Below are 12,291 nucleotides of genomic sequence, written 5' to 3' on the forward strand. Positions count from 1 at the left end.
AAGTTTCTCTTTATGAATGTATCATAATCAATTCTTGCTCTCACTAGAGTGGAACACTTGTACGAAATTTTTGCTACTGATTTTCTTTGCTCCCTCTGATCTTAATGCTGCAGATGCTATAATAATTTTACTTGTCATTTAGTTTGGTAACTGTTGTACTTGTCTCAAGATACTTATCTTGAAGATATATTGAAGCCTTAGAATATCTTTGCATAGCATTCCAAGACAGAAGTCTGTTGATATGGTTGAAATCTTGTCCAAACTCTCTTATGAATCAAATGTTTCCATAACTTTCTTTTGTGTTGACAGGTGTGATGTTGCTGTTCATATCTGTTCAAAAGGGTGTTACAGAGATGATGATGTAGCGTATCTCATTATGTGTTCACTGCTTTTGCCTTCTGTTGGTCCTTGCCCATGTACCTTAAAACACACAAGCTCTAGCATGGAAAATGTGTAAAGTTTCACTTAGTAACTCTTGATCAAAAAGTTGGTAAATATCTAACCAGTTAAAAATGCCACAACCCAAACCACTTTTCTAAAAAATGTTTTTGGCTCTTGGAAGGGTTAATAAAGCCAGAACAATTGACGTGTGCTGGGGATTAGTCATAAAGATCATTCATGAAATCATAAACATACTCTACAAAGCTTTAATAGAGGAGTCAATGGTTTCTCCAAAATGCGTTTCTAAATAATTGGAACAAAGGCACTAAACTTTGTATTACATGATTCAAAAAGAAATAGAAATAGAAAGAAAATAAATAGAACTGTATTTAAGTTATGCTATCTTGTCTTTTAATAAAAAGTAGTTTCTTTGCATGCCTATGTATTCTGTAGCCACGTTAGGAGTACAGCTGTTTCTGGGTAACTAAAACCGCTTTAAAACTATGCTTTTGGTAAATAAGCCTGCTTTCTCATATTCTACATGTAACACTTGGAAAGACTTTTTCATAAATTGGTTTTGTAGATATCTATTCCTCCAAACTTTCTGTAAAATTCTGATGTTCTGCATGATTTCTTTCTAATGTAATGGGATTCTGGTCGGTTAACTCCAGTGCTAGGCAACTGACCATCATATGTATCTTTAGGAAAAGCCTTTAGAATGAGGCAGTTAAATAACAGGTAAGGTACCACATCAAAATAAGAATGTTCAACTTCCAAGAACACCCATCTTAATTAGGGTTACACAGAATGGAAGCAGTATGTGATATGTTATACCTTTTGTGTTTTCAGTTGGATAGATTTTCCAGTATAAGAATTCCAAAAAGTAAAAAAGAAAGACCTCCTCTACCACATATGAAGCAGTCACATTCTACGGATTGGTCATCCACACCCATGGACCCAGAGGATTTTGCTACAAAACCATTGTCGGAAAGAGAAATCATAGCACTGTTTGAAAAAATGATGGTAAGAGTCTTACACTTCCTTTTACTTAAAGAAAGACAATATGGCTAAGTGATAGGTGGAACAGGTATTCTTCTGTGCATGTGTTCTAATCTTTGCCTGAATTATTAATATTGTTTTGTGAGTTGTAATTGTGTGTTTATTAGAATGTTTCTCAGGAAATAAAGTATTTGAATTATTTTTGCAAATTTTTGTTCCAAGTATATTTAAAACAGAAATTAGAAGTGAGATTATACAACACGTTTTGAGGAGGAACAAGAAATGGGGGATTCTTCTTCCTTTTAAGATGATCTGAAACTTTCACAAAGAGATTTTATGCCTTCAAATGTCACAGCCATATTTAGTTCTCAATTTATATGCCATGTCACTCTTGCACAAACAGAGAGAATTGCCTCCAAAGCAGCATTTGTCTGCAAATTTGCTTATTTCCTTAGTTGTCATTGTTAGTGCAGTCACAAAGATCATGTGGCATTGGTAGCTCCTCAGTAGGTTGAGCTTTTTGTCGTGATGATGACATTTTGGGCAATTGAAAACTAAAAGGGGAATGGCCATGAGAAAAGAGTGACTGAAATCTGAAGAGCACAAGAGAACACTAACAAAGAGAATGATGCCTAGATTATTATTTCTTTCTCTGCCTTACAGCAAGTAACAAGTAACTCTTGAAATACAAAGGGATTACTAGGGACTACAGTGTGGAGAAAATGCAGTGTGCAATGAGAGAAGTACCTTTGTGGAATTTGTACTTCCTAGTACTCAGTGATGATAGTTTAGTTTGGAAGAAGCTTTTGTAGAACTCTTGAGAACTATGACTGAAGGGTTTTCATGGTTAAGCTAGTGAGGGAAAGGAATAACTAAGTATTACCAACTTTTGTATTTGTACTTGTTGCCAAATGGTTCATTTTTCTTTGATGTCCTGCTTCTCTTAAGAATTTCACTGTAACTGATAATTGCTCAAATGTTAGGAAATGGGATTGTTCTCTTTAAAAAACTTGAAGGTGTGCATCCTTCCGCATGCCTCTTGCATTTAGATTGTATTTCTCTACCATCCTACAGACATTCTGGTATAGGGTAGTCTGTGATGTTATACTGTGCTATAAATAAAGGGAAACTTTTAATAAATCCTCAGAAACCTACTACTGCATGTCTAGATAAATATAGATGCTTATATCCATGGATTCTTAAATAATTCATTCTAATTTTTAAACTACTTTGCAAAATATGTTAAAGTACTGATGACATATGGATAATTTGAATGCTTTCCTAGTTTCATTGAATAACAAAGCACTTAAACTTGTATTAAGCTACTTTATCAGTGTTGTTTTATCTATAACATGCACTACAGAAAGGATTTTTCAGATTATCCACATTTGAATGGGCTGGAATAAAGCTAGTTTAGTCACAGTAGATTACATAGCTAATTATATATTGTAGCCTCTATTTTGCTGTTCTGATCAAATTAAGTGATTTGGAGGGGTGGATTGGTGAACAATTTGAACAATTTGTTGTAGCCAGGCTTTTAGAACTAATTTTGTATGAAAAAAAATAGTCAATGTGTTAGTACTGAAGGGAGAAGTTTTTAAATTCTTAGGGTTTATTTAACGTCTTACCTTGTACTTGGGGTTATCCTGGATGCATATAGCTTCCTTCTCCTAGTATTTTATGCAGTGGCATCTTGTGTGGTTTTCATGGCAAAAATTACAAAAGAGCTCATAAAACCAGATGGTTAAAGATAATAATTAACTGTCATTTGCTTCCTTTAATTTCTGTTACTGCTATTTCCTAGTGATATTAGGAAAATATCCATGTGAAATGATGTATTCTTCTTTGCCAAAGAGGTATTGCTTACCTGTAGAATATATTTCAGTTATTTAAGAAATAAAGGATGGAGATGAAATATTTTATTAACTAAGCAATGTCTGTTATGCCCCTTGTATCACTCTAATCTGTATAATTAATTGTCTCAATGATGTTTTGTTTGTTAAAAACAAGAACAAAGAAATTACTTTTTACTGCACACACAGAATATTTCCCATAAATTAACCTCCTGTTATATCTAGGCCTATGGAATACAGTTTATGTTGATAGGTTTCCTAATTCTTGGCGGTTTTTTGTGTTTGGAAGTTAGATACTTTTATTTAAGCTTAGAAGTTGCTTTTCAGCATACCTGAAAGAGCAAGTCTGAAAGAAACTACTTTAAATAGAAGAATGAAATTTGCAATAGCTACATGATAATGTGAAAAGGGTTTTTTTAGTTCAAGTCCAAAATTAACCCTATCCCAGCTGAAACCAGGACAGGGGTCAAGCATATTCTGCAATAACTTTTCAAAGCTTGGATTTATACAAAAGTGTAAATGTTTGTAGAAACTGTGATTCATTCTCTTCTACTTAGCATGAAAGCTATTGAAAGACAAGAAAACTTAAGTTTTGGTGTAGTACAAATTCTAAGCATTGTCTGTGCTGTTTTTCCATGATTCCTGACTAGGTGAAATAACTTTGATATCAAGATGGTTACTCACTGATTTTGTAGCATTGCTCCTGCCAATGCTGGTGAGGCTTCACCTCACGAGTCTTGGCTGAAAATAACTGCAGTAATTCTTGCTAAGCTTGAGTAATGCATGTAGTAAAGCACATAATGTATGTACTTTATATGTGTGTGCCAAAATTGTTAATTGTTCCTGAAAACTTTTTTTTTTTAATTTTCTTTTCTATTTTCCCTTTTATTCATTAACTTACACCATGTTGAGAAATGCCATTTCTCACACATATGCAGCTGATTACAAAGATCAGAGCATTTCTAGGCTGGAACAGGAGAACTCCCTGTGTCAGAAATAAAAAAAAATAGTGCTATTCAGAAGTGTCACTTGTGTAGTTTCCAGTGTAGGTCTCTCTCTGCTCTTTTTGTCCTCTGGATTTATGTTGGGGTGAATGAATTATCATGGGGTTTTGATAATGATTGAATGTTTTGATTTAATCCTTAGGAAATTTGACCTTTCTTATTGTAAAGGTGATTATTAATTTGTGAACTAGTTTCAGTGCGAACCATGTTCTGCTCCCAAGGTGAAGCATTTGGGAATAGAGGAAGAGAATTACAGAATAAACTAAAAATTAAAATTGAAATTAAAAATATGTAAAATACTGGTTTGAATACGTTTATAAATATGTTGAGAAGTATTCAATAAGGCTCTTCTGTAGTTTGGTGCATGCGTGTGTGGAACTGTAGGTCTTTCCTAAGAAGAGAATGTACTAAAAATGGTTGTGATACACTTGTTAATCCTAGCATATTTGACTGGTTTTGATTTCTTTCAGTCTGAGTTCAGAAGGAATATGGATAAGGATTTTTATGGTTTTGATTGACGTCTTATGAAAAGTGTTTGCATAGCAGCTTTCAGTTGTTTGAGTTTGTATTTTTGTGTCTTTATTTAAGTCAGTCTCTTACATTAAAATAATTCTTTTGATGTATAGCATTTAAGACTGTTTTTTTTTTTCTATCCCATTCTAGGAAGATATGAATTTAAATGAAGACAAGAAGATGCCATTGAGAGAAAAGGATTTTAATACCAAAAAAGAAATGGTGATGCAATATATTAGTACTGCTTCCAAGTCTGTAAGTAAATGGCTAAAAGCTTATGTTATTTCTTGTTGGTCAGAAAAAGTGATGCGTGCATTCCTTTGACCAACTTCTGTTTCTCATAGTGCCCTTTAAAAATATTTGCGTCTGTCTTACTATTTTACAGGTTACAGTGGCAGATAGTCACTTGTACTTGAAATGTGTTTTCTATACAGAAACCAGCATTTCTTTTTGGTAAAGGTATGACTAAGAGTAGAGATGGAAAGATTTTGCAAAAACTTCTTGCAAAAGTGTGGTGTGAACCTTTTTCTTTTCTAGCATTGTTTAACAATAATTCCTCAACTGATGAGTCTTTTTCATGTGTGACTTAAAATAGATTTCATGTTTGATGCTACGTAATAGCTGATAATGAAATTGTTGTGCACAAAATCAGTTATTGGCCATTTTTTACCTATAGAGATAATGATTGGTTGTTCTAAAGCAGTGCAAGGAGTTGTATATAAGGGCCAAATTAAGGATTCAATTGGCATAAGAAAATGTGCTTAGTTTTTGCAGAATGAGAACTAACTCTTGCACTAAATGCTGAAAAGCTAATCCTGTCCTCAGTTATTCTGATTGTTTTAGAATTCATATGTTTGAATCTTCAACTCTCACTGCTGTATGTAACTAAAGATAACAGTAAAATTTGCCTGGATGTAACTAAATACTGAGAGATTAAAACATTAAATATAGTAATTTAAGTGAGATATTTATCTTACCATCTACTTCACAGTATGTATATTATACTTTTAGCAAGTTTGGTATGCCTAGTGCAGGACCTAACTGCCTAGAGATTACTTTATTTAAGATGAGTTTATCCAAGCTACTAGTCTTGTCTATAGCTTAACAGGTCCTTAATACCAGAAGATTAGGTCTAGCTTGTTTTTCTTTTTTAGAGAAATAGCAATAGCATGAGAAATCAAGAAACTTCAGAGTAGTATATCTTAAAACATTCTTGAAATTTATGTACCCAAAATAGTATGTGAGCTACTATATATATTGGCACCCCTAGCCTCCATATGTATTTTAAGACCTCAGTTTTTTGATCTAAAAAATAATGAGATAATAGAATATGACTGGATGTGCAGAGTTGCTGCATTCATATCTGTTGTTGAAATCATAGCATGCTGATAGTGGTGATGTTAAGGCTTTCTTTGTCAATAGAAAGGTTTCCATGTCTTTGCTTCTTGGCCACAGAGTACATCTGATTTGTCCTTCTTTCTGAGCACCATTCATGATTTACCTTTTTTCTTTGTGATTTGGTAATGGACGTTCTTGCACTATGCCCAAAGAAACTGTATAAAGTGATTTGTTGAAGAGGACAGGTCTGTTTCCTCCCCCAGGGCAGTGATTTGTTATCACACACTGTTGCCTTGTGTGTTTTCCCAAGGCCCCCAAAAGCCTTTTCTCCTTTCTGTTCCCTTCCTCTGCTTCTAGCTGACGTATTCCTCTTTCTGTGGTGGGAGATGATTGAAGATCAATCCATGCAGGGAAAATTGTCTTTTCTGAACTCTCTTTCTGCTCTTGTGTCTTTACTGGAAGTGACGTTCACCTGTTGTGTACTAGGAGAGGCTGTTTCAGTGAGGCACAGATTCAGTACTTTGATCCACTTGTGCTGCAGATGATTATGGATTAGTGCTGGAGCTATTGGGATGGGAAATTCCTTCCCTTGCCATTGAAATACCTTTGTTCTGGGCATGCTCTTTCATTCCTTAAGTTAGCTGTACTGAGTGCCTTCTGAGTCTAGAGAGAATAGTGCACTGCACCCCAAGAGTACTTGGCTAACTTTTTGTGTACCTTGACTTCGTGAAAGTGTCATACTTTTTTGGAACAGTTGAAATGCCACGTAGCTCCTGACTATTGTGTGCAGCTAATCCTATCTCGGGCCTCTCCTTCTATATGTGTTACTGCAGTAACTTCTTTTGAGAGTTTGTACTTCATTTCATACTTCTTGAACTTTAAGGACATGGGTACTAAGATAGTTTGCCTTGGGAAAGCTATCGTCATTCATAAATGTTATGGAGAGTAGTGAGCAAGTTTCATTTAAAGTAATTATCATTTTAAGAACTATTAAAATAGTTCTTAAAGAAGAACAGAGATGCACCTCTAATGAATAAATGAAAATGAAACAGCCTCCAGTGATCAAAGTGGGCTCTGCTGTAATCAAAGCTTTATCACTGACCTCAGTGTCAGGGTTTCTCTTTCTCAGAAGTACACAACTTCTTGCCAATAATCAATCACAAAGCACACCTCTTTGCATAGTAATACTTGCAGAAAAGAAAAGTTTTGAAAATAAAATTCCATGTTATAAGGTTAATACTCAAGGGGAAATAAAAGTAGTATTGCTATCATGTTCCTCAACCATAGGTTTGAAACTACACACAAACTGGGTTTTTAAAAAAACCCAAACACACAAACACACAAAACTGGGTTTTTAAAGTGAAAAACAGACAAACTAGGTTTTTTAATTGAATTTTCTCCTCAATACTTTGTTTTTGTTGTTCACATTGTGCTCATGTGATATTTTAACTAGATTAATTAATGCTGACTTCATGTTGCATCTGCTCAGTTGTTCTTCAGTTAAGCAATTAAATTTCTAGAGGCACTGATGCCTCAAGATATTTCCTGTTTCTCAGTAAACTTGAACATTTTGAACTTAAGCAGCTTTTCTCATGCTGAATTACAGCTAATATAATCTGTTTCACAATTGATACCAAATGCAGCTCTCATTTTATTTAAGCACTGGCAGATGTATCATATTCTTATTATGTTGCAGAACTTCGGCGTAACTGAATAAGTAGTACTTAGCACTGTGGTAGGTTGTTGTACAGACATTCACAGTTTACTGGTTCTTTTGCACAAGGTAATGTTCCAGTGGGGGACTGAGTTTCAAATGGGATGACTGGTTACCCTCTGAATGCTGATGTGAGTCTCCACTGCATGTGGCACTATTTTCAGATGTGTCACAAGAGGCTTTCTGAAATGTCATTCTAGCGAATTCTTCTAGTATGACTGGGCTCCTGTCCCATGTGACCTTTGCACTGCACACACTTGCTATTGATTATATTAAATTCCCTCCAAAATTAAATTCCCTCCCTCCCTTCTAACCACCTTAACTGTATGTCCTGTCCATATGACTGTCCTATATGACTGTGCATCAAAAAAAAAAGAAATTTTACTGACAACTTACAAGTATTTTGGTTCCATCAGTTTTGTCAATTTTACAGCAGGAACTGCTGGGAGAAGTCACTGGAAATGACAGATTCTCCACACAGGATATTAATCCTTATGCTTAGGCATACAAGTTGTGCTTATCAAGTAGTGTATGCGCATCAGGAGCTGCCAGCAGAATTTTTGAGACTTCTTGAAATTTCCAATTCTCTTGTAGCATTTAGTTAAATACTTTGTCATGAAGGCTGCTGAGCATTTGGTCATTTTGTCTCTAGTCAGTCTGTTATCTTATCTATGCAGAGTCCAGCTAGAATGATCCATGAAAGAAAACTGAAAATTCTGAGTTTCATTTTGTTTGTGGGAACATTTATTGTTCCTTATTTTTTAAAGTTTTCTCTGGGTTTCCTAGATGTGTCTTCCAGATTCTCACCTCGACCCTCATCCTTTGCAGTACCTCTCATCTATTTTTTTTGGTGGAGCATAGTTATTGGAAATTACCCTCATACTTAAGCAACTAGGGATACCCAACAATTCAGAAACATGTTTGGAATGACATTGCATGTATTACACATGATGTTTCAAAATATAACATGAGACGCTATATTTTTGGGATGGTTCTGGGCAGCAGGTGTTTTTTTTTTTGTTTTGTTTTGGGTTTTTTTTGTTTGTTTTTTTTTTTTTTTTGCGTGTCAGGAGCATCTGTTATCAAGTCTGAGGAAATATAGTTGGAGTGGAGACTGTTATAGCCCCCAATGTTCTGTTGTCACAGAGTCATGGAATAGAACTAGATGAGACCCTGGAGATAGTCGCATCCAACTTCTTATCTATTCCAATTTTAATATCTCTGATAGGGGAGACTACACAGTATGCCTGAGCAATCTGTTCCAGTGCTTTACCAGCCTCATGCTTAAGAAAACAGAGGGAGGAGGGGAGAAATTTATGTTTGTCTTATGTTTAACAGATTTCCTGTATTCCAATTTGTTCTTCTTGTCCTTTCTCTGATAGGGTTCCCCTGAGTCTTCTCTTCTTGGAGCTAAACAATCTCAGTTCTAGCAGCCTCTCCATGTACTACAGATTCTCTTGTAATTGGGTCCACAGCCCTTTCTGGACTCATTCCAGTATGTCCACATCTCTCATGCTGGGGAGTCAGGAACTGGACACAATTCTCCAGATGTCTCACCACTGCTTAGCTGAGGTGAAGGGTCATCTCCTTCAACCAGCTGATGATGCGCTTACCTGTGGTCAGCTTGTCATCCATCACAACTCCTATTTTCCTACAAGCCTACATTCCAGCTGGTAGCCTCAGCACATGTTAGTGCATGGGTTTATTCTTCCTCAGGTTCAAGATTTACAGTTTTCTGTTGTGGAACTTCCTGAAATTCCTCTGCCCATTTTTCCTGTCTGTTGATGGTCCTTCTGGATGGCAGCTCATCAGCCTAGTCTGTCAACCATGCTTCCTAGCTTTTAACTTAATTTCTTTGCTAGAAACTATTTAATCATTTTCTACTTCATAGAAGAAAATATTACATCTCAGTATTTCCTGAGGATCTAACAAAGGGATAAAACATCACTTGTATGAAACTAATATAATAATAATATAATGAGAGCTATAATAATATAATAAGACTATCTCACCATTTACAGTGAATCATTTCAAGTTATTATTGCACTGCAAGTCTAATTCTCTTCAATTACTGACTTAAGCCACTAGTTGATCAAGAACTATTTAGTAAGTCTCTTTGTGTAACATGACAATTGTGCTTCTATTTTCAAAAAAAGGAGTCTTGCAATGAATTAAGTTTTATGCACCATTGTATGCATGCTTTTTTGTATTTAGATATGTTCTGTAGAAAATATATCTGTCCTTCATGTGAACTGGATATTAGGTGGACTAGCCTTCTTATTTTTTGATGTCTACAAGAATGTCTACTTCTGCAAGAGCAGAAGTTACTGCAGTAACATGCTGAGTGTTCTGGTATGCTGCTTCTTGGCTCTGTATGCTTATAATAGTGCAGTCACCCTTCTGGACATGTGCCCCTTCTTCAGGGGACCTCATAATTATTTTTTTCTTCTGTTGAATATTGACTGTTAAGGTGTTTGCAATGCATAAACAGAATCCATTCAATACAAAAATTTTATTTTTCTGAGCATGCGTGATAAATTTGCACATTTCATGCCTGTTGTTTTTGTCTGCTGATAATAAATTTATTAATAAAATGACCAAATTTAGTCAGTATTTGGCAAATAGTAGATAGGCATCAGTTGTGGATTTAGAGGTCTACATTATATATTTTTCATGGAACAGAAATGAAGCTTAGCTGTTAATAATCTATTAAAGTTCTATATGCACCAAATAAAGAACAAGTGTATTTTCTGTGTTTCAGGGAAGTCTCAAGAACAGTAGGAAGATTTCTCCTCAGGAATTTATTCAGGATTTAAAATCTGGGTCAACGGATGAAAGACTAGTCACTTGCTTAGAGTCTCTCCGTGTGTCCTTGACTAGTAATCCTGTCAGGTAACACCATTAGCACATGTTGAAGAGATTAATAATATTCTAATTTCTTAATGGATTAAAATTAATGAATATGTAGATGTACATGTCTCACGGTTTTCCAGTTAATGAGTATGCATGCAGTAGTGAGTGATTTTAACTTCTCTCTTTTTCATTGATTATGTATCCTCTATAGGTCTGTTATGTTTAGTAGAGTTGGCTGATCTATACAGGGTAATACTAAGAGAAGGTAAATTAAATGGGATGCAGAAGCAGTTCACTTTTTTTCCTAGTGCTAAGTAGTCAATTGTTTTTCATTTTTATTTTTGAAATATTTTCTAAGTCTTTTATCTTCTAACTTATTTTTGTCAGGGTAATCGATAATGGAAGTTAGGCACCTTGGTGTAAGTTTATATATTTCTAAATATATAAGTTTATATGCATATAAATGTAAATATTTAGAAATATATAAATAAACCTATATATTTACATATATATTTCAAAATGTGTTGTTGCTTCTGTCCAGTGTACTTTAGGCTTTCTTCCTTCCTTCCTTCTGGTATTTTTTCCTGTACCAGTAGGGCTTACCTATACAGAAGAAAGCACTACATTTGTTACCTGTGCTTTCTTGAAGCAAGGTTAACTCCTCAGTAATCACTGATAAGTCTTAATTTTGACTTGTTCCATGCAGGTTAATTTGTGAATGCTGACTTTGTTTTATTAAATTATATTTTTTTCTATTCTATTTACATTGTTTTGTTTAGAGTTGACATTTAAGACAATGGTTGTACACATGATTTGGGGAAATTGTTTAGGGTGTAGTTGAAGATAATGCACATGAAATGTTGAGACATGATTAGAAAAGGATTTCACAACTTTCTTTTTTCTGTGTCTGGCTTGGCAGAGTTGGTGATGCGGGTCTTCTCTATGGCTATTTGCTTCTTTCCTTATATTAATTTGTTTCTTATTTGAGTCATCTTATTTAGAATATGTAATGGTTTATGTGGAAAGAAACATGCTTTACAGTAGCCTGAGTTATTCTTACAAAGGGTTTTCAGTTAGTCTTTTTTGTAGATTGTATTTTTAGTTCACAGAGAGAATCTAAATCAAGAGTTACTGAGTTGTTTGATCTCTGGTAATTAGAAACAGGTGTTGAAATCTATGGTTTACTGCAGAAAGCTGTGGCTTTTTCCCATCACTATAAAAAAAAAGTTTCTAAAAGGACAATCTTGGTCACTAATCTTCAGGTAAATAATTTAGGTGTTTTGACCTCACAGTTGCCAGCATAGTTCATCAAAACTGGTTCAAGTGATCTAGTGTACATATTATTGCAGATAAGTAGTTATCTGCAACTATTTCTTCCCCTTTTGTGTAATTGTTGCAACACGTTGACTTTCATTAAGAAGACATTTTTTAAAAAATACATTGAAAATAAAAGCATTGATAACTTAGTATTTTGTCAGAATGACAAAAAGCTGAGTGTTTTCTTTGGGTAGTGTAAGTAGTCTTTGTTCTCTTGTGGAAGCAGAGGTAAAGGCAGTAAGAGTGCATCAGTACTTAGTTGATCATCCCCAACTGTTGGATGTACAGCAAAGAAGCTGCATATAATTCTGCTAATACA

The 12,291-nt window shown here is 34.7% G+C and overlaps 1 protein-coding gene across 8 annotated transcripts in view; it reads left to right on the top strand.

Moving 5' to 3' along the window:
* The window catches only part of DIAPH3 (diaphanous related formin 3), a 208,424-nt gene that overhangs the window by 18,493 nt on the left and 177,640 nt on the right, over positions 1-12,291 (top strand). For 7 of the 8 annotated variants that reach the window (XM_085576840.1, XM_031504802.3, XM_077781371.2 and 4 more), the window contains 3 exons: positions 1,231-1,404; positions 4,901-5,005; positions 10,564-10,694. In XM_085576840.1, coding sequence (XP_085432966.1) covers positions 1,231-1,404; positions 4,901-5,005; positions 10,564-10,694 — 410 coding nt within the window. Of the gene's footprint in view, positions 1-1,230; positions 1,405-4,900; positions 5,006-5,070; positions 5,210-10,563; positions 10,695-12,291 lie in introns of those variants that run through there. The other variant, XM_085576848.1, reaches the window with a different exon arrangement.

Source organism: Lonchura striata, chromosome 1 (assembly GCF_050655825.1).
Source record: "Lonchura striata isolate lonStrDom1 chromosome 1, ASM5065582v1, whole genome shotgun sequence".
In the NCBI taxonomy this organism is placed as follows: domain Eukaryota; kingdom Metazoa; phylum Chordata; class Aves; order Passeriformes; family Estrildidae; genus Lonchura; species Lonchura striata.